Source organism: Opisthocomus hoazin, chromosome 9 (genome assembly GCF_030867145.1).
Source record: "Opisthocomus hoazin isolate bOpiHoa1 chromosome 9, bOpiHoa1.hap1, whole genome shotgun sequence".
In the NCBI taxonomy this organism is placed as follows: domain Eukaryota; kingdom Metazoa; phylum Chordata; class Aves; order Opisthocomiformes; family Opisthocomidae; genus Opisthocomus; species Opisthocomus hoazin.
The window spans coordinates 30,496,533-30,523,792 of NC_134422.1; the positions used below are offsets into that span (position 1 = coordinate 30,496,533).

The 27,260-nt window shown below is 41.0% G+C and overlaps 2 protein-coding genes across 4 annotated transcripts; one reads left to right on the forward strand and one right to left on the reverse strand.

The window, feature by feature from the left end:
- Window positions 1-452: 452 nt before the first annotated feature.
- MDH1B (malate dehydrogenase 1B) lies at window positions 453-14,458 on the reverse strand. Of its 3 annotated transcripts, XM_075430323.1 has the most exons (11): window positions 14,323-14,408; window positions 13,796-13,908; window positions 12,700-12,834; window positions 12,395-12,537; window positions 11,228-11,730; window positions 10,027-10,168; window positions 8,890-9,053; window positions 7,774-7,913; window positions 7,035-7,108; window positions 5,558-5,568; window positions 453-630 (listed from the first exon to the last, which is right to left on the reverse strand). In XM_075430323.1, the coding sequence occupies exons 1-11, from the start codon at window positions 14,342-14,344 to the stop codon at window positions 575-577; spliced, it is 1,503 nt and encodes a 500-aa protein (XP_075286438.1). In that variant the 5' UTR covers window positions 14,345-14,408; the 3' UTR covers window positions 453-574. The 3 variants fall into 3 exon arrangements, with proteins under 3 accessions (XP_075286438.1, XP_075286436.1, XP_075286437.1); XM_075430321.1 differs by lacking the exons at window positions 453-630; window positions 5,558-5,568 and adding an exon at window positions 1,857-2,983 and having other exon boundaries at window positions 7,023-7,108; window positions 14,370-14,458; XM_075430322.1 differs by lacking the exons at window positions 453-630; window positions 5,558-5,568 and adding an exon at window positions 1,857-2,983 and having other exon boundaries at window positions 7,023-7,108.
- Window positions 14,390-26,022, forward strand: FASTKD2 (FAST kinase domains 2). Its single transcript, XM_075430320.1, has 12 exons — window positions 14,390-14,494; window positions 15,182-15,974; window positions 16,378-16,481; window positions 17,995-18,103; window positions 19,582-19,705; window positions 20,887-21,026; window positions 21,298-21,470; window positions 21,857-22,020; window positions 23,043-23,264; window positions 24,171-24,255; window positions 25,308-25,422; window positions 25,875-26,022. The coding sequence occupies exons 2-12, from the start codon at window positions 15,270-15,272 to the stop codon at window positions 25,992-25,994; spliced, it is 2,061 nt and encodes a 686-aa protein (XP_075286435.1). The 5' UTR covers window positions 14,390-14,494; window positions 15,182-15,269; the 3' UTR covers window positions 25,995-26,022.
- Window positions 26,023-27,260: the final 1,238 nt, after the last annotated feature.

The following is a 27,260-nucleotide window of genomic DNA, read 5'->3' on the forward strand; positions in this document are numbered from 1 at the left end:
GCACTTCCACAAAACAAAAAAGAATTTTAAATTACAAATGTACAGGAAATAAATTTTTGCAATTATAAACCCTGATCCCATTAACACAAATACTCTTCTGTGCAGAACAAGAGTAGCCTTATTCTTGAATTCTATTGGAATGTGTAAGAAAAGTAACGTTTGATTACTTATATGTATCTTGTTTGCCTATACATGTTCTCAGAATATGTATTTTAGCAAATAAAATGCATTTTAAAGCATGCTATGTAATTAAGTTAAAGTACAGAGGAAGACAAATCAGATGAAGTAAGGCTGAAATCTCCCAACAGATCAATTGCCTTGATCACAGAGGCCTTCCTTCTTTTGAAATCAAACACACAACCAACATTTTAAATACGCATAAAATAAACTACAATTGTTTTTGTTTCCCGTGAAGGGTGAAAACACTCTATGTTGTGTTCAAAGGCCGCAATGATTTTCTCCTCTTAAATACAGTAATGGTGCTTACCTTTCTCTCAGCTACTTACTAAAGGCCCAGAAGTCAGACGACACTGCCAGAGAAGTCCAGTAGTTTTACAGCACTTAAAAGTTGACTTCAAGACACAGTTCTAAAGGTTTTGCTTTTAAATGAATGCTGTTCACAACAAATGCCTGGCAAAGGCCCAGATCAAAGTATCAGGTAATTGTCTAAGCAGTCAAAACAGAGAACACTAATTAATTAGTAATAAATATCCTGAATTATTAAAGATAAAACTTCTTTGATCTTTCTTTCCAAGCATTTTTTTCTCAGGGTTGGAGTGCAGTATTTCTAAATTGAGGGGTCTTTACTAAGCATCTCCCAGTTGCTGAGAAACGGTGTTGCTATAGAGACTGAAAATGAGGTGGAAGCTGGCACAATAACGCAGAAAGCACACTGTGCTATAACAAACAGTGCAACTACATGAGGAAAAATAGTAAGTCCTAGTGGTATCATCCTAGAATAAGAATTCTTCAGACCAATCAGAAAGCTTGCACACCCTTCAGTGCACCCAAATGCTAGAGTTTATGCAGAATGTATATAACATTTGTAAGACACATACATTTATCTTGAAGCCCTTTTTCACAAATTTTTCAACCGTTACTGTAACACCCACGTAGTAGGACTCATCAATGCTACGAATAACCTGCATACATAGCATATGTACTATGGGTACCAGAAATTACTTATAGAAAACCCAAACTTAGTGATGACTAAGTCAATCACTGTGTCACAACTGTAACCAGCTTTGTATACGTTACCTTATTTCAGCTTTCCAATTATTTTGATTTTTCTTTCTCTCCTAAGCAAAAGGTGGGAAAAGAAACTTTTCCATTGTATTACGATTCCATGAGGAAAGACCTGAATTTCCCTGCAGGCCACGAGGCAAATCTAATTAGAACAATTTAGGATACAAGAGACATCCAAGACATTTATTTTGTCATTCTCCTCCCAACCTCTGAGAAGTACTTTGCCGGGGATTTTCAGGTAGTGACTCATAAGTCTGGTAAGCCTGCTTATAGATTCCAGAAACAGTTAATTTCCTTCTCATTACCAGCCGTGCAGTGTTGGTGCTTGAACTACAGTCTGTTTGAACTACTACCTCCACAGGTAGAATAAAAGAATTCAAAGAGTAAAAGACTGCCAAATCATATTCCATATAGAGAAAAACAAATGTAAATACACGTTAAAGAAGCTAACTTTTCCTCTTCTGTCTTGGAGAAGCAGCTATGGAACAAACCAAGTAGTTTGTAAAGACTACTGTAGCATCCTTCCCTGCTATGCTCTCCTGAGACATCTGCCTCCAGATACTCCTCAGAGACTCAGACAATTTTCTGTGCACACACTACTAGAAACCTCATTCCCTGGAGACCACTCCCTCGTGAAATGAATGATCCCTAACCACTTTCTTCAAGACATTTTAAACCACCTGCCTCTACAACTCCCATGTGAACTCTTCATGAAGATATTTGTAACAATACCTCAGGTCCTGTAAACGTTTCTTCTCCCATATACATTTCACATAAGAAAATACACTATTCCAACTCTCTTGTGATAGCCCAGCTTTCTGAGCCCCTCTTTCTAAGACCAGTGAGACACCCCTCCTCATTCTGTCCATATTAGCAGACAAATAACAAATAAACTCCTCTTGGTTTTCTCATGTAAGAAGTCATCTACCTCTGCTCAGAGTCTGAATCTCCACTTGAACAGAAATAATGAATTTATTCCAACTATCTGTATCTGATTCAAAGAACAGGAAAGTCTTTATTTTGCTCTTAAAACTCACATCTGATAAAAAAAATAGCAAGTACCATAATATTTCATTTAATTCAGTCTCCATCTTTTGAGACACCAAAGACAGCAAATGAAAGTGGTTCCTCAACAATCCTGTTCAGACAAGGACTTCATTAATTGCATGTTTGACCTAAAACATATGAGTAGTCCCTACGAAATTCATGAAACATAAAAAACATGGAGATAAAAATGATCTTGTCACTAAGGATATGCATGCACTTAAATTTTTGTGTTAAAAATCAATTTTGCCTGAGAATATATATTCTTACACAAGTACTGTGTTTCATTACACCTGAAACAAGAATCTGGAGTTATATGTGCCACAATCTTGCGCAAAATTGTCATAATATTACCATTTTAGACATTAAGTAATGTTTTTGAAAGAGTTTATTGGTCTGAAGAAATAGGTTGTTGGATGTAAATGAAATCCTAGACTCACTAAAGTCATCAGGAATATTACTCTGGTCTTCAGATTAAGAATGTTATATTCACACTGTTTTTGAAATATTTTTCTGCCTACAGATTTCCAAGTTTTTGGTGAGGAAGATACTGCAAAAGTTCCGACAATGTTCAGCCTTTCTTTGTCATTTGTTCTTCTGAGCAATGGAAACATTGTTTTAGTGTGGGAATTCTTGGCATTTTCTTCTCCAGACAACACTGGCTAAAGTGAGTCAGTAGGCAAGGTTTCCATCTCTGTAAAAAAAAGCAAAAACTGTACATGTTTTTGCCAACTACCTAAAATACTTACACATGCAAGGAAATAAGCAGGGCACTTCAGTAATACTTCAGTAGTACAGCACCTGATACTAAAGTCACAAGAGCAGGCCATCACTTATCAGTTAGCTGTTAGCAGTTGAAAGGCCCTATGCTTAGTGTTTAAAGCAGCCACAAGAGGAATGGGAGATGTCTCCAGAAAAGCAGTGCCATTCAAGTAGAGAGCAGACAGGGAAGGACACTGCTATCTTATTGGGAATCTCCTGTCTGGGTTAATCAAGGTCATGATTAGCAGAATAATTGAACTCTGCATTTATCACAAAAAGGTTATTGTGTCTGTAGTCCTTTCCTGGGAAACAAGCACGGATAACCAAAAGGCCTATGTGCTCACTAAACACCCTGGACATCAAGTTCCAGTTTTCCCATACTTCAGCCTGCCCTTACTGCAGAAGAACAGCTCACAGTATGGGAAGTGCTGATATAAAAGTACTGGAAAGAATTTCAAGGAAGGGAGAAAGAAAACTAACCAGGGAAAAGATCTGTAGGACTTAAAAGTGGAAAGAAATGGCTAGAACATTGGGAAAGCTCAGGGATTTTGGAATCTGAGAACAGGGAAAAAGTAAGAAAACAAAATTAAAACACACTTTAACGTTCATCTGTTCTTCTTTTGATCACAGAATCACAGAATCACAGAATGTTCGGGGTTGGAAGGGACCTCTGTGGGTCATCTAGTCCAACCCTCCCCTGCCGAAGCAGGGTCACCCAAAGCAGGCTGCACAGGGCTCTGTCCACGTGGGTCTTGAATGTCTCCAGAGAAGGAGACTCCACAACCTCCCTGGGCAGCCTGTTCCAGTGCTCCGTCACCCTCAGAGGGAAGAAGTTCTTCCTCATGTTCAGACAGAACTTCCTGTGCCTCAGTTTGTGCCCATTGCCCCTTGTCCTGTCACTGGGCACCACTGAAAAGAGTTTGGCCCCATCCTCCTGACACCCACCCTTAAGATATGTATAGGCATTTATAAGGTCCCCTCTCAGCCTTCTCTTCTTCAGGCTGAACAAGCCCAGTTCCCTCAGCCTCTCCTCATAGGACAGATGTTCCAGTCCCCTCACCATCCTTGTAGCCCTCTGCTGGACTCTCTCCAGTAGCTCCTCATCTTTCTTGAACTGGGGAGCCCAGAACTGGACACAGTACTCCAGATGGGGCCTCACTAGGGCAGTGTAGAGGGGAAGGAGAACCTCCCTCGACCTTCTGGCCACACTCTTCTTAATGCACCCCAGGATCCCATTGGCCTTCTTGGTAACAAGGGCACACTGCTGGCTCATGGTCAACTTGTCATCCACCAGCACTCCCAGGTCCCTCTCCACAGAGCTGCTCTCCAGCAGGTCAGCCCCAAGCCTGTACTGATGCATGGGGTTATTCCTCCACCAGTGCAGGACCCTGCACGCGCCCTTGTTGAACTTCAGCAGGTTCCTCTCTGCCCAACTCTCCAGCCTCTCCACGTCACGCTGAACAGCAGCACAGCCACTCCTCCCATTTTTGTGTCATTAGCAAACTTGCTGAGGGTACACTCTCACTCTTCATCCAGGTCATTGATGAAGAAGTTGAATAAGATCGGGGCAAGTACTGACCCCTGAGGGACATCACTAGTTACCGGCCTACAACTAGACTCAGCGCCACTGATGACAACCCTCTGAGCTCTGCCATTCAGCCAGTTCTCAATCCACCTCACCGACCACTCATCCAGCCCACACTTCCTGAGCTTCCCTATAAGGATGTTATGGGAGACTGTGTCAAAAGCCTTGCTGAAGTCAAGGTAAACAACATCCACGGCTCTCCCCTCATCTACCCAGCTGGTCATGCCATTGTAGAAAGCTATCAGATTGGTCAAGCACGATTTCCCCTTGGTGAATCTATGTTGACTACTCCTGATAACCTTCTTCTCCTCCACTTGCTTGACGATGACCTCTATCTAGAACATTTTGCTCCATCATCTTTCCCGGGATGGAGGTAAGGCTGACCGGCCTGTAGTTCCCTGGGTCCTCCTTCTTGCCCTTTCTGAAGATTGGAGTGACATTGGCTTTTCTCCAGTCCTTGGGCACCTCTCCTGTCCTCCAAGACCTTTCAAAGATGATGGAGAGTGGCTCAGCAATGACATCTGCCAGCTCCCTCAGCACGCGTGGGTGCATTCCATCGGGGCCCATGGATTTGTGGGCATCCAGATTGCTGAAGTGATGTCTCTCACAGTCCTCCTCGACCAAGGGAAGGTCATCCTTTCTGCAGTCTTCCTCTCTTATCTCCAGGGCCTGGGATTCCTGAGGGCCGGCCTTAGCACTGAAGACTGAAGCAAAGAAGGCATTCAGTAACTCTACCTTCTCTGCATCCTCTGTCACCTGGACACCCACCTCGTTCAGCAGCAGCCCCACACTATCCCTAGTCTTCCGTTTGCTGTTGATGTACTTGAAGAAGCCCTTCTTGTTGTCTTTGAAATCCCTTGCCAGATTCAGTTCCAGGTGGACCATAGCGTTCCTCATTGCATCCCTGAATGCTTTGACAACCTTCCTGTACTCTTCCCAAGTGGCCTGTTCCTCTTTCCACATTCCACCTGAGCTCCACTAGAAGCTCCTTGCTCATTCATATGGGTCTCCTACCTCTTTTTCTAGATTTCTTTCTCAGGGGGATGCACCGATCCTAAGCATGGAGGAAGTGATGCTTAAACAGTGACCAGCACTCTTGGACCCCCCTGCCTTCTAGAGCCCTGACCCACGGGATTCCTCCAGGTAGCTCCTTGAAGAGGCCAAAGTTAGCTCTCTTGAAGTCCAAGGTTTTATCCTACTTATCGCCCTGCTTCCTCCATGCAGGATCCTGAAGTTCACCATTAATCAATGATTCTTCTTTCCTTTACATAACCTTAAAATGACGGAGAACTTCAAAAGCAAAACAGGTCAGAAAAGCAGCACAGAAAAACTTGGGAGATGTGGTGTTTTTATTCTGCATGGGAAAAGCAGATTGTGGTTTCAGGGAAGTTTTTGCCACGACAGTATCATGTAGCCTATAGCCTTCCTATATGTTCCTAGATATTAGGAAGAGATATTGGAGTTCTATAGATTTTTAGTTGAAATTTCTCCTATCATTGTGAGGAGAGGAGAGGAGAGGAGAGGAGAGGAGAGGAGAGGAGAGGAGAGGAGAGGAGAGGAGAGGAGAGGAGAGGAGAGGAGAGGAGAGGAGAGGAGAGGAGAGGAGAGGAGAGGAGAGGAGAGGAGAGGAGAGGAGAGGAGAGGAGAGGAGAGGAGAGGAGAGGAGAGGATAAAAAAAGTCTTGATAAAATTAGTGTGTCATTAACAAACACAACGAAATGGCTTAATAATTTCTAATGTAAGGATCTCTAAAAGATCTTTCACCTATTTTAATTGGAAGAAGTGGCAGATGTGGCTGCCACTTACCGAGATTGCCTTTTCTATAGAAAGTAGGAATATCTCTTTTTCTAGCCTACTGTCTTTCTCAACCTTTCCTTCTGACTGGCTTATAGACTAAAGGTACTGAATGAACTGTTTTGTACTGTAACAAACAGAAAAATGAGAAGTTTGAGTTTCATTTTACAGTATTTTTTTATCTGTTAGAAATTCAACTCACTATTTCTAGACAGTGAAGAACAGTAAAGTATAGTAAAGAACAGCTTCAAAAACATATAGTAGGACATATGGTGAAAGTGCTTTTCTAATAATAGTGACTTGGGTCAAAAAGAGTTTCTATTTACTAATAACCTACTAATAACTTTTGTATTCACGATCTGTGAATGACACAACAGAGACTTAATAAAACAAGGTTGCTACCATGCAGGCTTGCCCTTCCTATCACCATGCCCCATGCATGGTCAGGATACATTGGACACACACCTGTTATTTATAATCCTTCCTGAAGGATTTTACATCCATTTTAAATGAGAGAGACATAAAACAAGAATCCATTACTTAAATTCTCACTTAAAACTTGATCTCCTCTTTTCCGGGGAGAAAAACCCACCTTGATGCAAACTTTTTTTCACAAGTGATTTTATCATCTGCATATGAATGCATTTCTTTTATTTCCTTTAGTGCAATGAGCTTTTCCTGAATGAAAAACAAAAAGCAGTTTTAATATCACCAATTCTATTCATCCACTATAATTTCTAGCACAAACTTCAAATATGTTAAAATAAAATAATCCTTATATTTTACTAGTATGACTGAAGATCACAATTTTTAGTATTTTAATGGTCAAATTAAATGATTTTTGTCTCATTAAGTGACAAGAAGTTCACGATGGAATTACTGCTCACTGCTTTTGTATTTTCTGAAAAATTACTTAATTCTAGTAAACTCTGGCCTTCACTCATGCAGAGTCACAGCCATAAGGATCCCAAAAGATAGGTCTCCTGGCATAGAACTACTGTGAATACCACACAAGCAAAACAACATCAATAGCACAGAAACATTAAATTAAAGTTAATATTTCTGTTCTGCACACAGCCTGCAGAATATGGGGGTTCAAATTCTACACTTACATAGGTAAACTTATTTTATTATCTCCTTTTTGGACACCATAACAGTTATCTGTTCATTCAATACATAAATACTACCTTACACTTACAAATACCTGTTTTTTTCATGCATAAGTGCATGCGTGCAGTTTGTACATCTAACATTTGGTGTAAAGGTCTCAGTACTCGAAGTTACATTGCAACGTACCCATAGGTGGTAGAACAGGCATACTATTAGATATAAGAAAACATCACCTGAATCAGCTCATGGGCTAAGTGTCCCAGAACTTCTTGAGTAGTTTCATTAATTTCTAATTCTGTCATGATTTCCCAGTTACCATTCTGGAACCTCACTGGCATAGAGAAGACAATTCCTTCAGGAAGGCAAAATTGACCTGTAGAACAGGGAAAAAATGACCCAAACGTATTATTTCTGATTAAAAAACACAACTTCACCAGCATCAAGATTAAGTCCTACAGACCTGCAAAAGTCTTCAACTGTAAGACCTTAGTATAAATGGAGACTGCCTTTTTCAGTGTACAGTTCAAAGACTAAAGAGTTCCCCTTTTACTGTAACTTTTTATCATAGAATCACAATAGTTTGGGTTGGAAGGGATCTCTAAAGGTCATCTACTTCAAGCCCCCTGCAGTGAGCATGGACATCTGCAACTAGACCAGGTTGCTCAGAGCCCCATCCAACCTGACCTTGAATGTTTCCATGGATGGGGCACCTATCACCTCTCTGAGCAACCTGTGCCAGTGTTTCACCACCCTCATAGTAAAAATTTCTCTTCTCCAGGATGAACAGCCCCAGTTCTCTCAGCCCTTCCTCATAGAAGAGGTGTTGTTCCACCCTTCTGATCATTTTTGTGGCCTGCTCTGGACCTGCTCCAACAGGTCCATGCCTTTCCTGTGCTGTAACACAATTGTTGTAACAATTTTACATCTTAAAAAGGGGAATTTTTTTTTTTATTTCATACAAGGGTTAAATGACTGTTATGAAATATTCCATTTATTGATCCACATAACTAAACAAGAATATGCTTTTATGGCTTAGGCTCTAAGAAGTATAAAGAGTCGTGGTGCAAAACACATACGCCAGAAAAGCATTTAAACTAAAAGACTAAAAGACAATCCGCAACAAGACAGTATTAACTTAGGAGATGCATGTAAGAAGTATCAAATCACAAGCTCTGGAGAGCAAAATTGCTTAGATTTGGAGGTTCTTCTGCTGAAACAAACTCTCAGTCTCCCATTATATCATGATTTGTTTTACAAGTTTTTATGAAATGAACAATCTTTATTAAAAATTAACATTATACATACCAGAGAAAGCTACAAGAAAATATGTGAATCAAAAGTAGATTTACCTTTACTAATTATTCCCACAGAAACGATCTCCCCAGGAGGAGAGCCATGATACCAGTATCTCAGTACAGTGGCTACCGCATGAGCAGGTAACATTCCTACACAATGACAGACCCGGGAACTCAGTGAACTCTTTGCAGATAGAAATTCTGAATGGATCCATTCACTACCAACAAAAAAAGGGAAAAAAACAAAGAAGTAAGAAAAAACTAAGATGACTGCAGGAAGAGTAGTCTTCTAGAGGAAACAAGAACTAAACGTGAGGGAAGAAAACAGGCAAAACTTATTCAAACTTCACTGCAGAAGGCAAGGCACTTAAAGATAGGAAAAAAAAGTGTCTAACAAAAAGTGGCTCAAAAGGTAACAACAAGCACTACTTCTCTACGAAAGTTAGGTCACTTACTCAAGTCATAACCTCTATTCTTATAATTATTATTATGTATTACCATCTTACATCAAAACCCAGCCATGACCCATAACCCCCCTGTGCTAGGCACAGTACAAGTATAGAACAAAAGGAACATCTGCTGTCCAGTAAATGCCAGGTTTAGACCAGACTGGGAGCTCCATACAGCAAGGCCTGAGTGTATGTCACATCCACTGCCCTCTCACTCTGCCCACCCTTTCTCTGCTACTTCTATGTCCACAAGAAGCTATCTAGCTGCCAGGTATCCTTTTTACATATGTTAACAAACTGTCTATTTTGGGCAACTGACAACATTAGTGTGCTCAGGCTGCGTGTTCAACGGAATTCAGGGACTTCAAGATACAGATATACGTTTAGTATTATTTCAAAGTTTCTTCACATATACTAGACATCTAAGTCACTATCTGGACTTTCATTACTTCTTACAGGCTGCTCATGATACGCCAGAAAAAAACCACACTTAATATGTAGGAAAATACAGTTATAAACAAAGGTGGTAGGAAAGTCAGAACTATGTATAGCACTGGGAACTACTCAACCTCTTTTGCAGACTGACTACTTCAACTGGAGTTTTCCTTTATGTGCAGCACCAGTCAGTAAAGACAAATCTCAAACACAAAACCCTTTCTTGATGTTTATTAAACAGTTCAGATAAACATGGATTAAAAGCAATTATCTATTTTTACTTTAAAAAAATAAATCTGTACTGTACCTGTCATAAAGCATATTCAACAAAGGGCGTGGAAAATTAGCTGGGCCCCAAACAGCACAGTCATATCCATAAAGTTTTGCATGTGACAAATCAATGTAGTTACAGCCAGTAATATTGCCCCAAACAATCACGTCTTTAACTCCTGTAACAGAGGAAAATAGATAGATTAATGAAGAGATAGACAAGTATTTTCACAATGTAGGCTGGACTAGATGACCTTCAGAAGTCCCTTTCCAGGCGAATTATTCTTCAGTTCAGTGTCCTGCCTTAATAACAGAAATTATTTGATCTGAAAAATGCAACAAGGTTCTCCATAACCATATGAAACCTCGTCACAAGCTGAAAAAGCAATTTTAATTTATATCATCCTATTGTACATAATAGACAAAACGTAGTAATACTTAGCTGTTAAAAACCAAAACAAATCACATTGCAAACATACCACAATGTTCCTTTTAATATCCTGTACATGCAAACGTAGAATGCCTAACAGTAAAAAATCACTGAAAAAAACAAAATCTACCTGCTTTGGTGTGAAAGGAATTTCTCAAATGACCTGCTGATAGGCTATTCAGCCTATTAACATATTTTCTATTTTATTAGGCTTCACAACATCTAGTCTCCTCATTGATGACCAGTTCCTAGAACTGCAACATCAAAAGAATCCTAACTGAGCAGGCTGTTGGAGCACACCTTTGCTATGCAGTGCAGAACCGTGCAAATACAACCGAGCTGTAACAACTGACCTGAGAAACAAAGCCAATTAACCCAGAAATAATACAATAGTACTACAACATAGTTCTACTATACTCTCATTATCTCCACAGTGGTATGTTGTCCTGTTTCTTCACAGCTATTTTGCGTGTCTCCAATGTAACAATGCGCTGCAGAGTGCAAATGCAATCTTTAAGACCTAGTTCCTGATCCGCAACACAGCTCAGTCCTCCTTAGTGTATCTCCAGCATGAAATATACACCAGAGTGGCAAGGCAAGCAGAATTGACATTCGTGGGATCAGGCACAGATCCAGATAGCAGTAAGCACAGAGAACAGTAGCACCTGCGAGTCACACCCTGGCATTCTGTACATCCATGCAGTTCAGTGGGTGCACTGCTGCGCCTGCGTTCTGCAACGAAATATGTACTCTCAAAGGTGTCCATCCACTGAACTCCCCAAATGCTACCAGAACACCAAATATTCACCTGCTGCATTCATATTCAGCTTCCTGGCCAGCATGGCTTTAGCTGCACTTTCCCAGGGTGTCGCAATGGCAATGACATTTTCAGGCTTAATGGACGGGCCGTATGTCATAATCATCATCGCCTTAAGGTTTACAAAGGTTTTTCCTGATGAAATTACTCTGACCTCACTCTTGGCATTCTTTTCAATCAGGGGAGCATACACTCGACAGATCTCACCCACTTCTCTGGTGTAGTTCTCAAGGGACTGGACTTCACAGTTTAAGAGAACATCATCAAGAACAATGATAATATCGGCTTGATTAAAAGCCTCATCTATTTCAGTGTGCTCTGAAATACTGCGCAGGAGTGGGAACGCCATGTCTTCAGCATCCATTACAATACCGCAAAGAACTTCCTTAAACTGGTCCAAGTCAAGCAAATGGATACTGATTTCTGTGGTCATCCCAAACACTTCTCCATCTGCCAGCAGAGGGATCAGTTGAGAACAGATTGGAGCTGATGCACTGACAAGAGAAGGATACAGAAAAATTATAGTTAATGACTAACCACTGCTTGTTTGGAAGTATTACATAAATAAACACAAAGATCTTTCTTTTGTATTTGATTATGCTTAAACCGACCATTAGGTTGGATCCTTTATTGCTCTTTCTGTCATTTTAACAGGCCAAAAACTAAACCAGTTGGGTCCTCCTTTCACTTGAAGATTTTTCCATCCTATACATTTCAGTCCATACTGTCACTCAGAAACTGATGTCTTTAAAGAACCCTGCTTTTTTTTAAGGTGTTCTGCTAGGACAGACATTTCTAAAGGTAAAACTGCAAAAGACTCTTATTTAAATATTTCCAAAAACATTTAATGCAAGATAGTTGCACTACAAAATTCCTAGCTTATTTTGGAAATACTTGCTTTTCCCTAAGGTGATCTGGGGTCTAAATCTTGCCTGTTCACATCCATCACTTAAATTGCTGCAAAATGTAACAGAAGTAGAAACAATTTCTAAATTAGATACTGAATGCTCATAGTGAGGGGCACAGAACCTAATTCAAATCAGCAAATTACAGGGATTCATGTATAACTACAGGTGGTTACACCTGTTATGTGTGATAGGAAAAAGTGCATTCTTCCAAAGCTGAGTGAAACTTCATAGTTATTCTCTTTACTCCCACCTGGTGATCCAGATCTGCAAAGGCTCGATAAGACTTCTAATCTCTTCGTCCTCTTTTTCAATTTCAACATGTGTCTGCAGGTTCTCCTCAGCAATCTCTAACATTTCCTCACTCAGCATCGTTGAGGTGATGCCGTAATAGTGCTAAGAACAAAACGGATGATCTCTATTCAAATGACAACCCAAACGCAGCAAGGTAACATTAGAAAGGATAGTTTTATTTTACATTTGAAGGAAGAATAAAGAACAACAATGTTATAAGAAAATGTAAAATATGAGTTTACAGTATCAAAGGCAGCTCAATACCTCAACGTATTCCAGGAAATCGTTAACTCCTCCCAGAAGCAGACCCTTCCCTCCACGGTCCAACAGTTCCCTCCAAATCATAGGAGACTGTCTGTGTTGCCATCCATTCGTTTCACAAGTGTCATGAAGCCACTGCTAATGTAAACATCCCCACCAACAGGTTTTAATACGTTTTCACATTTGTTATCACTTAAATGTTACAGCTATAAACATTCTTATTATTTCCTCTCAATACATAACTACTAGGTGTTTCACAACTTACGTACCAGTGGGCGCAAAATGTGGGAATGACACAAAGCAAGGCATGGCGATACACTGTGATAACTCAGCAAAAGTTCTTACTTACGCTTGATTTTACTGATGTAATTTTGCTCAGTTGTCTTAGTGGTACTGAAGATAGCAATGTTGTGAAACAGCAAGTAATCTGAGGATTCCTATTTAGCCGCAGAAGGCAATTAAGCTGCAGAGGTTAACTGCTGTTCACTAAACTGTTTGAGTTCCTTGGCTGAGGTGTCAAGCAAAATATAAGAGGTAATAAACATTATAGTACCTTGTATCTCATTAAGTAACACTGCAGATTTTTCAGTTCCTTATGGGGACTACAGCGTAGACATGGCAACATGTCTACAGCAAAAGTACTCAGAAAAGCCCATCCACATTGTAAACAAATACATGAGATTTAATTTCTTATTTCCATTGTAATTCAAAGTCCTTGAATGCTAGCAATGCTCTTGACAAGTAATAACTCTGAAGGCATATGCAATCACAGTGTGCAAAGTATTTACAGGCTGAGCAGCCATTTATACATAATAAAAAAATAATAAAGCTGAACTTCTTACTGACAGAACACAGTTTTAGGCTGGCCCATGTTTTGTGCCCATCTTCTGTGGTAAGATTTACAAGAATGCCAGTCTCTCACAGCATTCAAACCTTTCCTCTGGCTGGCTCTCATAGCCAAAGCTGCTTCTGCAGCACCTCTACCCACAGATCAAAATGCTAATACAAGAGAGCAAGAGACATACTACAGATAAGCACATTTGTTGCTTTGCAGAGCACTAGGGCATCTACCTTCTGACTTTGACTTAGAATCCCTTACCTCCCATTCATCAGGGTGCTGAGTGATCTTGTGAACACTGAAGTCTGGCAAGTTAGCCTGGAGATAGTCAGCCAGGAGTTCAGCTTTGGCATAGTAAGGGCAGTTTGCTTTACCTGTGAACACAGCGACAACACCACAAATGGAAGATTTTGTGACACTGACTGATAAGGACTTAACAGGCCACGTATTTTTTAATTGTTCCAGTTAAAAAAAGTCTCACGTAACCAGCACCCCGTGTGTTCCCAGAAGGTAACAGGACAAGCACAGGAGCCAGCAAAGAAAGGGTAACTCCGGAGGGGAGGCGCGCTCTCCACCCAGCGTGTCAAGTGGCTGCGGGGGCCCCCCGGGGGGAGAGCAGCAGAGCGAGGCAGCAGCCTGACGGCCGGGACCGGGGGCGCAGGCTGACCGGGGAGCGCCCGCACCGACGCCACTCTCAAGAGCCCCTCGGAGGCGGGACGGACGGCTCGGCAGCCCGCCGAGCCGAGCGGCCGCCACACGCAGGGGCAGGCTGCCTCGCCTCGCCTCACCTGCCAGCACCAACTTCGCCATGCGCGCGGCACCCTCCGCACGTCACCTCGGTGTTGCGCAGCAACGCGCCGCGGCATTCTGTCCCTCGCCCCGCGCCGTCCCTCTCGCGAGGCTTGCAGAGAGCGCGCGGGAAGGGGTGGAGCTGGGTGTCATGGCGCCGCCGCGTGCCAGGTAACGGTTACCGGGCGGCGGGCGTCTCGTGCACGACCCGCCCGTCCCGCCCCCTCCCGGCGCAGCTGAGGCGGGCGGCCCGGCCCGGCAGCATCCCCCGCCCTTGCGCCCGGGTGTTCCGAGCGGTGCGGAGCCGCCGAGAGGCCTCTGTCCGCTTGGCGCCGGGCCGCGGGCCCACGCCGGGGGTACCGTGCGGGCCTGGGCGGCGTCCCCGGCGCCTGCAGAAAGCGAGCCCGAAACCGAACGGCTTTGCCGCGCCCGGTGGCCCCGGTCCTGAGAGCGGGGTCGCGGGCGTGCTGCAGGCTGACGGCAGGGAGGCTGGGCAGGCCACGGCCTCAGCCCGGCAGGGCTCTGCCAACCGGCGCTGCAGGGTGGCCGCGGCTCGGCAGAGCCCTGCCGGGAGACGGGTCTGCCTGGAGAAACGTCGGGTGGGAAGGGGCTCTCCCTCCCGGCATAGTTCTTGGTTAAAACAGCAACAGCGAAAAGAGGGGACGCGCAGGATGAGTTACCCCTGTGCCGAGAGGTTGGCCTGAAACGTAAGCGACCCGGTGAAAGGCCGTCCGCAAATCAGTTGCAGGGATCTTTTTCCAGATCTTTTCTCTTGTAAATGATGTGCGTGGATTTGGCATTTTACTTTAGGAACTGAAGGTCTGGTAACTAATACGTAGTTTTCAATTGTCTTTACAGATAAGTGATGTTAATGCAGTTTCTACAGGACTATTTCCACCAGTAGAATTTCATTGGACTCCTTACTTTGAGTTGGCATTTCAAATCTATGCATGAGACATTAGCAAAAATGAATAATAAAATAAGTTATTTGTTAAATACTGTCAGATGTATGCGTGGATGCAATTCTATCCTCACTCCCAAATCTTCAGCTACAATGAGAAAACACATTCTATGGATTGGCAGATACAGGGATCCCCTGGAAAATGTGAACTTCAGGAAATTGTTTTTGAATATTCTTCCTTCTCTGCATGGATCATCTCTTCGATTTGTATCTCAGAAGACAGATGTTTTTAGCACAGGTGCTAAAATGCAACCAGAGAACAGTACAGAGGCTTTGGTGAGCGAGCAGGCTCCCCATAGCTCCTTGGAACTTGAAAAGCTGGATGATTCCAGGGGCTTCAAAATGAAGCAGGTGATGGATCATAGCGAACCGTTCTTTAATTGTCTCCAGAAATGTACCTGTCCTTGCGATGCACTGGACTTGGCTTCAGAGTCTGCTGTTTCCACTAAGCACTTCACAAACTGTTTAACCACAGTGTGGAGGCTCTTCAAAAACCTGTCCGAAGACCAGCAGCGTTACGAGAAGCAGCTGATCTTTGAGCACCCAGCTTTTGTCAAGCTTTGTCAACAGCTGCTGCGGGACTCCCGAAGGATGACGCGGGGCGACCTGGTGTTCAGTCTGCACGCCGTGGTGAACCTAGGCGTTCCTCAGAACACTCTTCTAGTCCAGACTTTGGTGAGGGTGTGCCAGGTAAGTATGAAAATCCCTGGGCTGAAACTCCGGGGTTAATTCTTGGGAGGCTATGCAACATCAGAGAGAGTTGGGTTACATCCCTGTTTTAGTCTGATGTTCCATGGAAACAGGGCCCCCATCGTTAATTTGTGTGTATTTCTAATTTGCTTCATTTTTGAAACCACTGCGTGATTTCAGACGGATTTAACAGACAGGCTAAGTCTCAAAAATCGTTACCCTCTTTAAAACAACTGAATTTGACTAATGTGAGATCTTGTAGGTTGCTGCAAAATTAAAGCTTGTGAATTGACTGCTGGGGGGAAAGAGAAGGCGGCAGGTACAGACTGAGAGTGGTCAGCTTTGCTTTTCTGAAACTTTTACTGGTCTGAAGTATCTGACATTGTGAAAACTCTTTTAACAGGAGAAGCTCAATCAACTTGATAACCGATGCATCTCAGTTTTGGCAACTACTTTAGCAGGGCTGGATAAAGACAAGAATGTGTGCGCTCTGCAAGCTGGATTACAGTGAGAAAAAATACATCTTTCACATGTCATTCATATTTAAAAGTTGTTTGAATATATGTCTTTTAGAAATCATGGTGGGAAGGTCTGCATGTAAAAGGCATGTTGTGGATTTAGGACTTAGATGATCACGTGAGAGAACAGCTGTACAAGGCAGTGATCTTTGGCAGTGCCTTTGCACTTTCAAGCAGAAACCCTTCCGATGGCATAGGGTGCTAGACTGCTCTGCAGGGGATCCGTAGTCTGACTGCAGCTCCGTCACTGTGCTTATTTTGCGATGTTGATCAAGTCACTTCGCATATCTATGCCTCTGTTTTACCCGTGTGTAGAAAGGAGGTAATGAGACTGGCTTACTTTGTGAAGTATTTTGATTTGTCGTGAAGAAAAATGCTGTTTAACAGCCAGGAAATATTTTCTTTTAATTTAGTAAGTAAAAATTAAAATGAAAACAAGCTTAGACTTTATCTGTGCATCCAGCAAGGCCTTCAGTCTGCTGCATTATCAAAATAACTTCTTTGGCTGTAGTGCTTGTTTTCTGGGGCAATGAGATTTATGCGGGTAACCAATCTGCTCACTCCCATGAGATTGTTTTTACTGGGGCTGTCACAAAACTTGCCATGGAGTAGTACTTTTGGTCCTGCTTTGAGAAGGTGGATGTGTTAGTGATACACAAAAACCAGGTTCTCCTGGAAGCTCAGGTGCACAGTTCTTGTAAGTCAGTAGAAAGCAGGAGATCCATCTACAGCTCTTTATCTGACTTGATGCCTGGAGTTCCTGCCCGTTTGCAGGAAGCCACATGTGCAGGGAGGGATTCCAGAGCAGTACACTGCCTTAGACAGTGATGCTTCATGTTTTGTAGCTGTGCGGGTATATTTAAGGGCAATTCAGACGTAACAATTACAATACGTCCCTCTCAGCCAGAAAAGGGGGTGCTGGGAAAGCAGAACTCCTTCATCTAGTGCTTACGATTCCTCTGTGTTACGATGTCCTCTTCTCTTCCTGCAGCCTACAGCACTGCTTGTTTGGTTTTTTTCCTCACTTGCACCAAGTTGTTGTTGTCCATGTCTGTCCCTGAGTCTCCTGGCTGTTTCAGAACTTGCCTGCACATAAATGATTCCACGACAAATACGTGCAATTTTTTTTTTTTTCTTTCTTCAGATGAGTGTTAATTGGTTGATGCTTAACAGCACTCATGTCTGCACTGTCACATGTGCAGTCCGGGCAGGTGCCCCTGCTGTTAACATGTCAGCGACAACACTCATCTATCAGGATAACAGTGAGAAAGCATATATAATTATTTCCATGTGGGAAAATATCTGTGCTGCAGCTGCATGGTGTAGAGTTATGCCAGCCTCGCAAAAAAGGAGGTGGGAGAGGAGCAGGGAATTGCAGCTTTAACTTGAGAGTATATCAGTGAGGAGGAATGGGGTACCTGCCTGTTTCTGCTGAAATGAGGAAGGCTCTATTAAACGGTTACTCTCTACAGCTGAAGGCCTTGTCTGTATTTCTTCATCAGATTGCTAATGGAGCAGCGCATTCCAAGTATCAGAGACATTTTTATACTACAAAATCTGATGAAATGCCTGGGAAAAGATGCTCCAGTCTTTCTGAAAAAGAAATTAGAGGTAAATTTAGTTGGAGGCTCATTTTCACTTCCACAAAGCTTGTGCTCTTGCATTGTTTATAAATTGTGTATGGTTCTTTCCAGACAGTCAATAAGAAAATATAATAGAAAGGTTAACAGTATTTGCATATGAATTGTAGCCCAGCTATATCTGCAGGAGGAACTTAAATTTGGAGACTGGGAATATCCCACCATAAAAGGGGGCAGAAAGCAGTGGAGACAGTACAAAAGAAATTGAGGCAGTAAATAGCAGCGCCCTCACCTCTTGTTTGTGTTGGCCGTATGGTATTTCACAGAAGCACTTACAGGCTGTTCCCCGATTCCCTTGCCCAGCTTGTGGCTGAAAGACCAGAATACAGAAAACTAGTCTGTGATGGGGCTTGAGGACTGATGGGAGTGAGTTGCCAGGAGAACTCACCTAGCTCATGGCCATATCTTTCTCTGTATCTGAAATTCCTGCTGGGAAATACAGTGGTTGGGAGCAGGCTGTAGTTTTTATGGCAGGGCGTACTGTGTTTCGTCCTCTGATTTAAAGCCTGCGAGTGTTTTCATCACATAGCTGAAGGGCTCTGAGGTCAGAGTTTGTAATATTATTCATGAAAAAGTGAGGGAAGATACCACTGCTGGGAAACTGGGCAAGAATTGAGCAGTGCAGGGGACTCATGCAATGTGTTAGATACGAGTAAATCATAAAACCTTGGACAAGGTACCACTTTTTACAAGACAGTGAGAAGAAACTGGCCAAAGATGTGGCGGAATATGGAACTGAAAGTAACCTTTCCACTTGTTAGCTGAAGAGAGCTTTTAATTTCCTGAGCCTACAGGATGCTTTAATACTGTACACTTTCTATTGTAGATGCGTTTTGTATTTAACCTTTGATATGCATGCAGTAAGAATGTTGTATTTTAACAGTCAATATACTTTGTAGTCTCACTTTTACTGTCACTTATATCAATCTAATTACTCCTTCGATAAATTAAGTCTCTCTTGTGGCATCAGAGCTGACCTTCTATGCCTCAGCTGGATGTTTATGTTAAAGGTATGCCATTTGGTGTGCTGCTGGATCACTGTGAAGGCTTACAGCTTTCATGCGCATCCAAACCAGTAACTGGAGTACTGTTAATTAAGTCAACAGTGCCAGTTATATTTCTGCTACTTTTGTAAGAGTTGGTGAAAGATACATATTCACTGTATTTGGAAATGAGCTTTACTGAGACTTCTTTCTTTAAAAAAAAACCATCAAGAGGCAAATGGTTGGGAACTTGCATAGTAACACAACTCTACAACACTTGGTCTGCTATAATTGTGTATTAAGAAACTGAGAGTAGTTACTTTATGCTTTTGCCGTTTGTTGCTTCTTTTTCTTTCATCTAAGCCTGAACAGGCTAAAGAATTTAGGAAAGTTTTGGTGAGAATACCTTCACCAGAAAGCAGTGATAATATACCTGAAGGGTTTAATAAACTCTAATTCACTTTAGATGGCAGTTTTGAAAGAGATAGACCATCTGACTTTCCCGAATGCTCTGCGTGTGTTTTTGGCACTTGTTGCAATGAATTATTGTTCCATTCCAATCCTGAATGCCTGCAGTAAAAAGATCCAGGGTAAGAAAAAAATGTTTATTAAATTTCCCTTCCTTATACCAAATTCTTCCTAATTATTGTCTCATCTCCCTTTTCTGATTTCCTTTAAAACTCAGGAAACATCTTTGTTTTGCAGGATATTATAGTAATGTGGAGCCATTTGACAAGCAGCAAGACAGAAAATTACTGATCAGTAATAAAAGCAGATAGCTCTTGTTGTCTCTGCACTTCTTAATATTTACCTGAATTACATATTTGTGTTTGCACTTTGCTGTATGCAGAATTTAGGAAAAAGAATTGAATTCTAGAAAGAAAAAAATAGATTTCATATAAACTTTTAAAACAAATCTGAATTGGAAGTGGACATCTTACAGGATGGATGGGTGGCTTAGTTGGTAAACTAAAGGGAACATAGAGTTTCCCTGATTAACTGGATTTAATAATTGAATGCTGCTTAATAACTGACCTCATGCTGCAGACCAGAAAAAAATTAAATGAATGCTAATGCTTTCACCTCGCTCCATACCTTTAAAGTAGGTCCAAATTGTGTGGCAAATGAAGCAGTAGTCTTGTGCACAAGTCTGTTGTCATCTGGCACTGAATTGGTGTCAGCACGCTCATGTGCCAGGAGGTTATGTTTTAGTTCTGTGTTTTCCAGTTTAGCATACACTAATGCTTTAGTGCTGGACAGCCTTTAGTGCTTTTTAGACATAGATTCGTATTTGTGGTTTCTTGCCATTTTGTAAAACCAAATGGGAAAAAATGCAAACTTCGTCATGTACTACTATCTAATTAGTCAGCAGCTTTAGATCCACCTCTTTGTTACTCCCTCAGCTGACGTAGTAGACAGCCCAAAGGCTCAACTAGTACTAAAGGTGCTAGCCTGAGGGTTTCTCTACCAAGTGCAGGGAGGTGCTCAAAATCAAGAATCCTGGAACAGAAGGTGTGCTGGAAACACAATCTTCTTGCTTCTTTTGTTAATTTGTCCCCCTTTGCTGATGTATCCCTTCCAGATTGATCCTGACAGTTCTTCTGCCTCTCAGTTTCTTCTTGTGCTTTAGCTCAGTTTGCCTAGCTAGTCTCAGTCTGTCCTTATCTTTTTTTCCCCTCCTCCATCCTTTAACCACACTGTTCCCACAGTGTCTCCAACCTACAGCTCACCTTGCTTTGTATCTTTGTCCTCTTTTGTTCTTCTGTTACAGAGAATGTCCACGATGCTCCATTTCGGCAGTTGATTCTCATTCTGGAAGCTTGTTACCATCTCCAGTACCGTAATGTAAAACTGTTCTCGGTATTAGCAGACTATGTTAATTCTACTGCCTGCCTTTGGGACAAAAGACAGGTGAGTTTGTGACCATATAACTTATAGTGGTACTAGTAGAATATCTGGACTTTCGATCTTACCTTTCTTTGATTTTTTAGGAATATCAATCTGGTGAAGTTGATACCATTAAATTTTTGAAACGTTCTTCTATTCATGGATGAATTAAGAAATAAAAGGGGTGTTAACGGTTTGAAAAAGTTGCTTTCATTAAAAATACCTTTTATGAAATCAACAGGTAGGATTCACTGTACTGGCTTTCCTGACCTTATAAAACTGTCTTTTCTTTTAGTTTATCCATTTTCTTTCTGCCTTCGAAACACTTGGCTTTCAGCCTACAGAGCTGATGGAAGTTTTTGCTGAGAAGGTGACAGAAGACCCTGAATTTCTCAACTTGAAAAACCTTTTGATTGTTCTCCGAGTGTATTCACGACTCAATTATGTTCCCAGAGGCCAAAAGCATCTGTAGGTTTTTATCCAGAATGCCTGATGTTATATAGTCTTTATAGAGTAATGCATGGCAACTAGTATTTTATTTTAGTTGTGAAAGAGTTCATAATCCTGTTTTATTAATCTGTAAGGTAAATTTGCTGTGTCTTTTCACATTTTTTTCTACATAGGATTTTTTCTCTGTAATTGAAAACAGAGACCCTGGTTCTAGACTGACCAGGCTACTAGATCTGTTAATAGTTAGCTGTATCCTCAAGGAAGAATCAAAAGCTAATGTTAGATTACGCAAGATATGACTTTATGAGATAATAAAGATTTCTAACTTGTATTTTTGTTTGAAATCTGTATTTTACATAGCCTTCTTTGTGTATTTAGACACTTTTCTTCTGCTTTTGGAAAAGGTTTTTTGAGACTCTTCATAGCTGCTTGAATAAGTACCTCCCTCAGATTTCCAACACAGAACTGCTGAAGGCAGTGTATTTACTTGGTGTATTAGGATATCTTCCTCATCGTGCACTTGATGAGCTGCTGCAAAAGGACAGCAGGGGTGAACTTCTACTGTCAGGTCAGGCCTTACTTTGTCATATTCTTGTTCTAAAAAGAATAGTCTGCCTCCGTACATAATCTGTTGTAATTATGTTAAAAATTTAGACATTAAAGAGGGCAAACATGATTAATGTTGAATTTGAAGTCCTCAAGATAAAGCTAACGTAGTGATGGTGCTCTAAGCGATCTGTTTCTGCACCAGGGCATCAGGCTTATTGTCTTGGGCCCCGTAGTGGCAATAGTTTAATAGTAGGTGTGCACATGGAGAGAGGTGAATATGAGATTGGTGGAAATGGTAGAAATGTGTAAGAGCCAGGGGTTCTATCTTGGGCAGATGTTCAGGCATTTTTAAAAAGACAGAAAGTCTTAACCTTTGTAAACCAACTTTAGTACCTGGAATCATGAGTAAAAGTTTTTTTGACTGCTCCGAGTTATAATAAGGAACTTGGAATGGTTTGTATTAGAATTTGGTTTCCACATTACAACTCTCTACAGCTGGTAGAGTAGTTCAACGGAGTAGAAATTCAGTGTAGAGTAAACCACTGTGTCTTGCTGTTGAGCCTGATGTGACTGAACCTGAAAGCTGTAAAGCTGTAACTGTTTAGAGTTTGTGCAACTTAGTACTCTTACAGTTTCAAAATTATGGCCAAGTCTGATATCCCTTCTTTGTTTTATAAATAACCTTCTAGTTGTCTGGATTTTATAAATGGTTTTTGTGCATGCTCTCTAATTCCGTGTTCTCCTTAAGTCTCTTGTAATAACTGATAGCATGCACAGAGCTGTGTACAGTGGAGGGGAAAGATTGGATAAATGGGCAGTTACCAGCTGTAGCCTTTAATGTTATAATTAGTGAATTGATGGTGTATATTTAACAATATATTATATTGAAGATACTCAATAATGTTCAGTGAGAAAACAATTGGGTCTTGATTCCTATATTGAAATAAATTTGCTCTGCCAGAACAGACTATAAATGATAATGAAACGAAAAATTCTGTGGGATGGTACATTGGATGTAATGTTTTTTGTATCCTTTTTCAGATGATCTTTACAAAGAACAAAAGGAAGTGATGCTTCGCTGTGTGAAAACATGTATGGAACTCGATAGCCCTTCCTTCACAAAGCCTGCGTTTGTGCTGACTGAGAATTTCTCCTCATTAGTATCTCCTAATCTCAGAAAGGCTCGGGAGGCACTGATAGAACTTCTGGGAGATGAGACCATGTTTCGGCAAAATGTTCAGCTGCCATATAAATATCATATTGGTATGAAGCCAATTACTGTCATATTCTTATTAATGTAGATTTATAATCCCCAAAATAATAACATGGTAGCAAATTGGCATAGGGTGCAAGTGATTAAATGTGTAACAATTTGAAGACACAGTCTTATGTCCTTGATTAGTGAATCTACTTTCTAGGATGCTTCTGTTAAAGTATTTAAGTCAATTTACTGAAACTTCATGATTGCTCTTACTTACAGAACTGCTTTGAACTTGTTGTTGAGCATCAGTGAGCAGACGTTAATTGTACATAGATCCAGTATGGCTAACTGTTCTAGAGAGTTGACATGTTAGTACTAAATCACATTAGAAACAAAGCCAAACAGCAGCCTTCTTTTGTTCCCTGATTTGTTTCTTCTACGAAGCTTTGGCTAAGATTTGGGTTCTACTTATGAAATGGGATATGACTTTCTTTGACAGGTGATCATTTAATAACATTTGGTTTCTTTCATATTTTGATATTGCTTATTTTTTTGCCAGCCACCCAGCTTACCAATTTTTCTGTATTTGTAACAATTTTCTTCCTGAATATTTGGAATGAGGAATCCGATTACAGGAAAATCTGAGTAGGTGTGACAGACAGCAATCAAGACTAGTTTCTTTAAACTATGATTTCACTCCCATAAAGGCATATCTACAGTTTCAAAACCAAATTTTTTTTTCTGGAGATGTGCAAGCTAAAGCTGTTTATATTGGTTGCAGGGAGGGAAAAGCCATCAGTAATATGTAAATTATTAGAGAACAGCAATTAGAAGCAGAGCAGTGACAGTGTCTGTTAACTTTTTCCCATAAGCTGTTCATTTGAAACCGATTTGAACAATTAATGTTCAAATGAGAACATTAATTGTAACCTCTTGCAGTGTTAAATGTTTTGTTGTTTTGTTTTCAGATTTTGAAATCAGAATGGATTCAGGCAGAAAGAAAGTGCTCCCGATAGCTGCAACAGATGATCATGCTGACTCAAGTGTTCAAAGGTGTCTTTTTTGACTGCATATTTTTTCTAGCAGGGTAGTTTTATTTCTGTGTATTCCATCCAGTTACTTCTTTGGTTCACTGATTTGCAGAAGCAAAGTAAATAACTTGTTATTTGTACTTACTGAAATATACAAAAATTGCCGTGACAGTTCAGAGCAACAGCTCATCCAGCTCACTACCTTCTTCTAACAGAGGCTAAAACTTAACATTTCAGAGAGAGAGGCAGGAGACATCACAGTAATCTGATGCTCTTGCAGTGGATACAGGTTTTGAAGTATGACTTAAATCCTTTCAAAAAAACTGCTACCTTATGGTTTTAAAATTTCAAGTATTTGTGTGTCCAGTTAAACTTTCAGTTATTCTCTAAAATGTGCATCTCAATGGTATGTTATGGCAATTAATCCAGCTGCTGAAATATAATATGAATAAAAAAGATCATCATATCCACATTTTAGGTGGTTAATTTAATCTGGTGTAGAAGAATGACCTCTCAATAACAGAAATGGGACGTATATCATTTAAGTAATGCTTAAGTAGAATTGGGTAATACTTAACATTTGTGTGCTGGATCACTGCACAGCAATGTATTTTGTGTAGCTTTTGGGAAAAGGAGAGCTTTTGAAATGTGTAACAGAAATTCGCTATTAGGCTTCCAGGACGTTTAGCTTTCCTCACCTTTCCAAGCAAGTTTTTGTGGCAGGAAGTAACTGATTCTGAGTATTAGCAAACGATCAAAATAAATGCAGAAGCTGTCAAAATAATGTGAAATTTTGAATGATCTATTTCCTTCTCGTTGTGGGAGAAGTGGAGATCTAAGGAATTAATTCTGCTGTAGGTATTTGAGTAGATGCTGTTACTTGTGTGAAGCTCATGGAAGAAGAGAGAGTCTAAATTACTGAAGACTGGAGAAGGAAAAGGATAATGAAATTTGTGCAGTCCTGATCATCTTTGCCTACCTGTTCTGCAGTGTTAAAGGATGTCATTGAATCACTGTCTTAAAAATGCTTATTCTGCATTTGTACAACATCTTTCTTACTCTTTTTGGTTGTAGGTTGGCTTTTCTCTTTGTTCCTCTGTCTGCATTCTGTGTGGGTACGACACATCCCCAAGGGAAGCTAGCGATGAAGAAGCGGCATCTAAATAAACTGGGCTACGATGTGATTCTGGTAAGAAGAGTCCTGTTACTCTCTCTGTTTTGGTCCCGTTATCAGCATAGTGATGAGTACATTTGTTTGGTAGATCAGGCCTTGTATGGAACGGTGAGCCTTCTCCAGAGTGGTAATTGTATATAGTCTATACTTAGTGGTGGTGTCACTAGGGAGAAAGGACGGAGGAACTCTAAAAGATAAGCTACCACTTGTCATTACCAGCAAAATAAATATAGTTCAGGAAAAAAAAAACCCCAAACAACCCAAGCCACTGAGTTGGTTTGTACCTAAAACCCTATGTGACCGGCTTATTTCCACGCTTTTTATAAAATGAATGATTCAAGTCAACTTGTTTTCAAAACACGGTGACTCCCTATCGCTTTGCCATCACTGAGCACTTGGTTTATGGCACAGGGTAGTTTGCTAAAGACAATAGAACTAATGTACCCTTTCCTTTTCCTTTCTTCCAGATCCTGAACAAGAAGTTTCAGGAAATGACAAATGAAGATGCAGTTGAGTTTTTGAAAGGAAAAATTTATTTGGAAAATGCTTTCCCTTTTTCTGAAGTGACTGTGCAGGATAATAATTAAAATAAACTAACAATTTTGAGTCTCCTGATCTTTCTTTTCTTGTGTAATTAATGTAAGGTTTTAACGGAAGAGATAAGCAGTTTTATCCACAACTGCCTACTCTGAAGTGTTATAGATTGAGGAAAGTGTGAACAAGGTCTCCTGATAGTGGGGGTTTTCTTTTGTGAAGTGGGAGTGGGTTTTCCTTAGTGAAAGGAACTACTTAAACCAGAAAGCATCCTGGCATCTATTGCTGTTGACATTTCCTAATTTTATCTTCATTTTGCTTCCCCTCCTTCATGCCCCAAGTCAAATTTCTCTCTTCTCTTGAGCTGGGTCAGGAAAGGAAGTGACCATTTCAAGTGCTATTGGAACCTGGCCTACAAACATGCAATAGAAGGATTCCCCCCAACCTCCCACCCTCCCCAGCCCCCGTGTTAATCTTTATGCAGAACTATAGATGGTAAAGCAGTAAATAAATCAGCCTAAGGGGTATATTAAGAAACCCAAAGTTATGTGAAAAGTTTCTGAAGAAATCAGTCTCACTCAGTTTTCAGAAGTTCAGGGCAATAATGGTTCTATTAGCTGTACGCTTTTTAACATTTTTGCTTCACTGCTAGTGTAGTAGATTTTGAGGCTTCTTGCTACAAAAGCATAGGTCTGGCATATCTTTATAAATGGATTCTTGCTCTCTGTTTCTGGTGTTAGTGTCTCCACAACTAAAGAGATGTTGCAATACGCAAGACTTGTTCATTACATACTGTGATGCACCTCCACTGGCCTGTTATGAAGTGGTGGAATTGATTATGTTGGCAGTCCTAGAAGTATAAAGCAGCTTTGGGCCTTTGAGGTGAAGCAGCAGAGAGAACTGGTACATCTTTTCAGTTCTTGGTAATATTTACTGGTAAAATCCATTTGTTGTGCTGGAGTGGCTGAAGTACTTAGTAAAAGCATTGGAATGCTCAAAATACCTACATTTGCCAACAGCAGCTTGCTTGTTTCTGTGGTGTAATCAGATCTTTTGTCACAAGTTTGCTGTACCACAGCCACAGCCTCAATTGGCATGAAGGGCAACAGCAATACTTCTGTGTAATAGGCTTGTGCTACCTAGCGGTGGTGCCCTTGCTTCGCTTGATAAGCCACAAGAACGGCGTTCTTTGTCTTTCTGAAGTAGGGTGGACACATGGATACGGTATTGCAATGATGAGATAAAAAAGGTATTACAGTGGTGAGATAAGGGGGAAAGAAACAGCGTGCTGAAAAAACTGCCCAACTTCTTGCAGAATG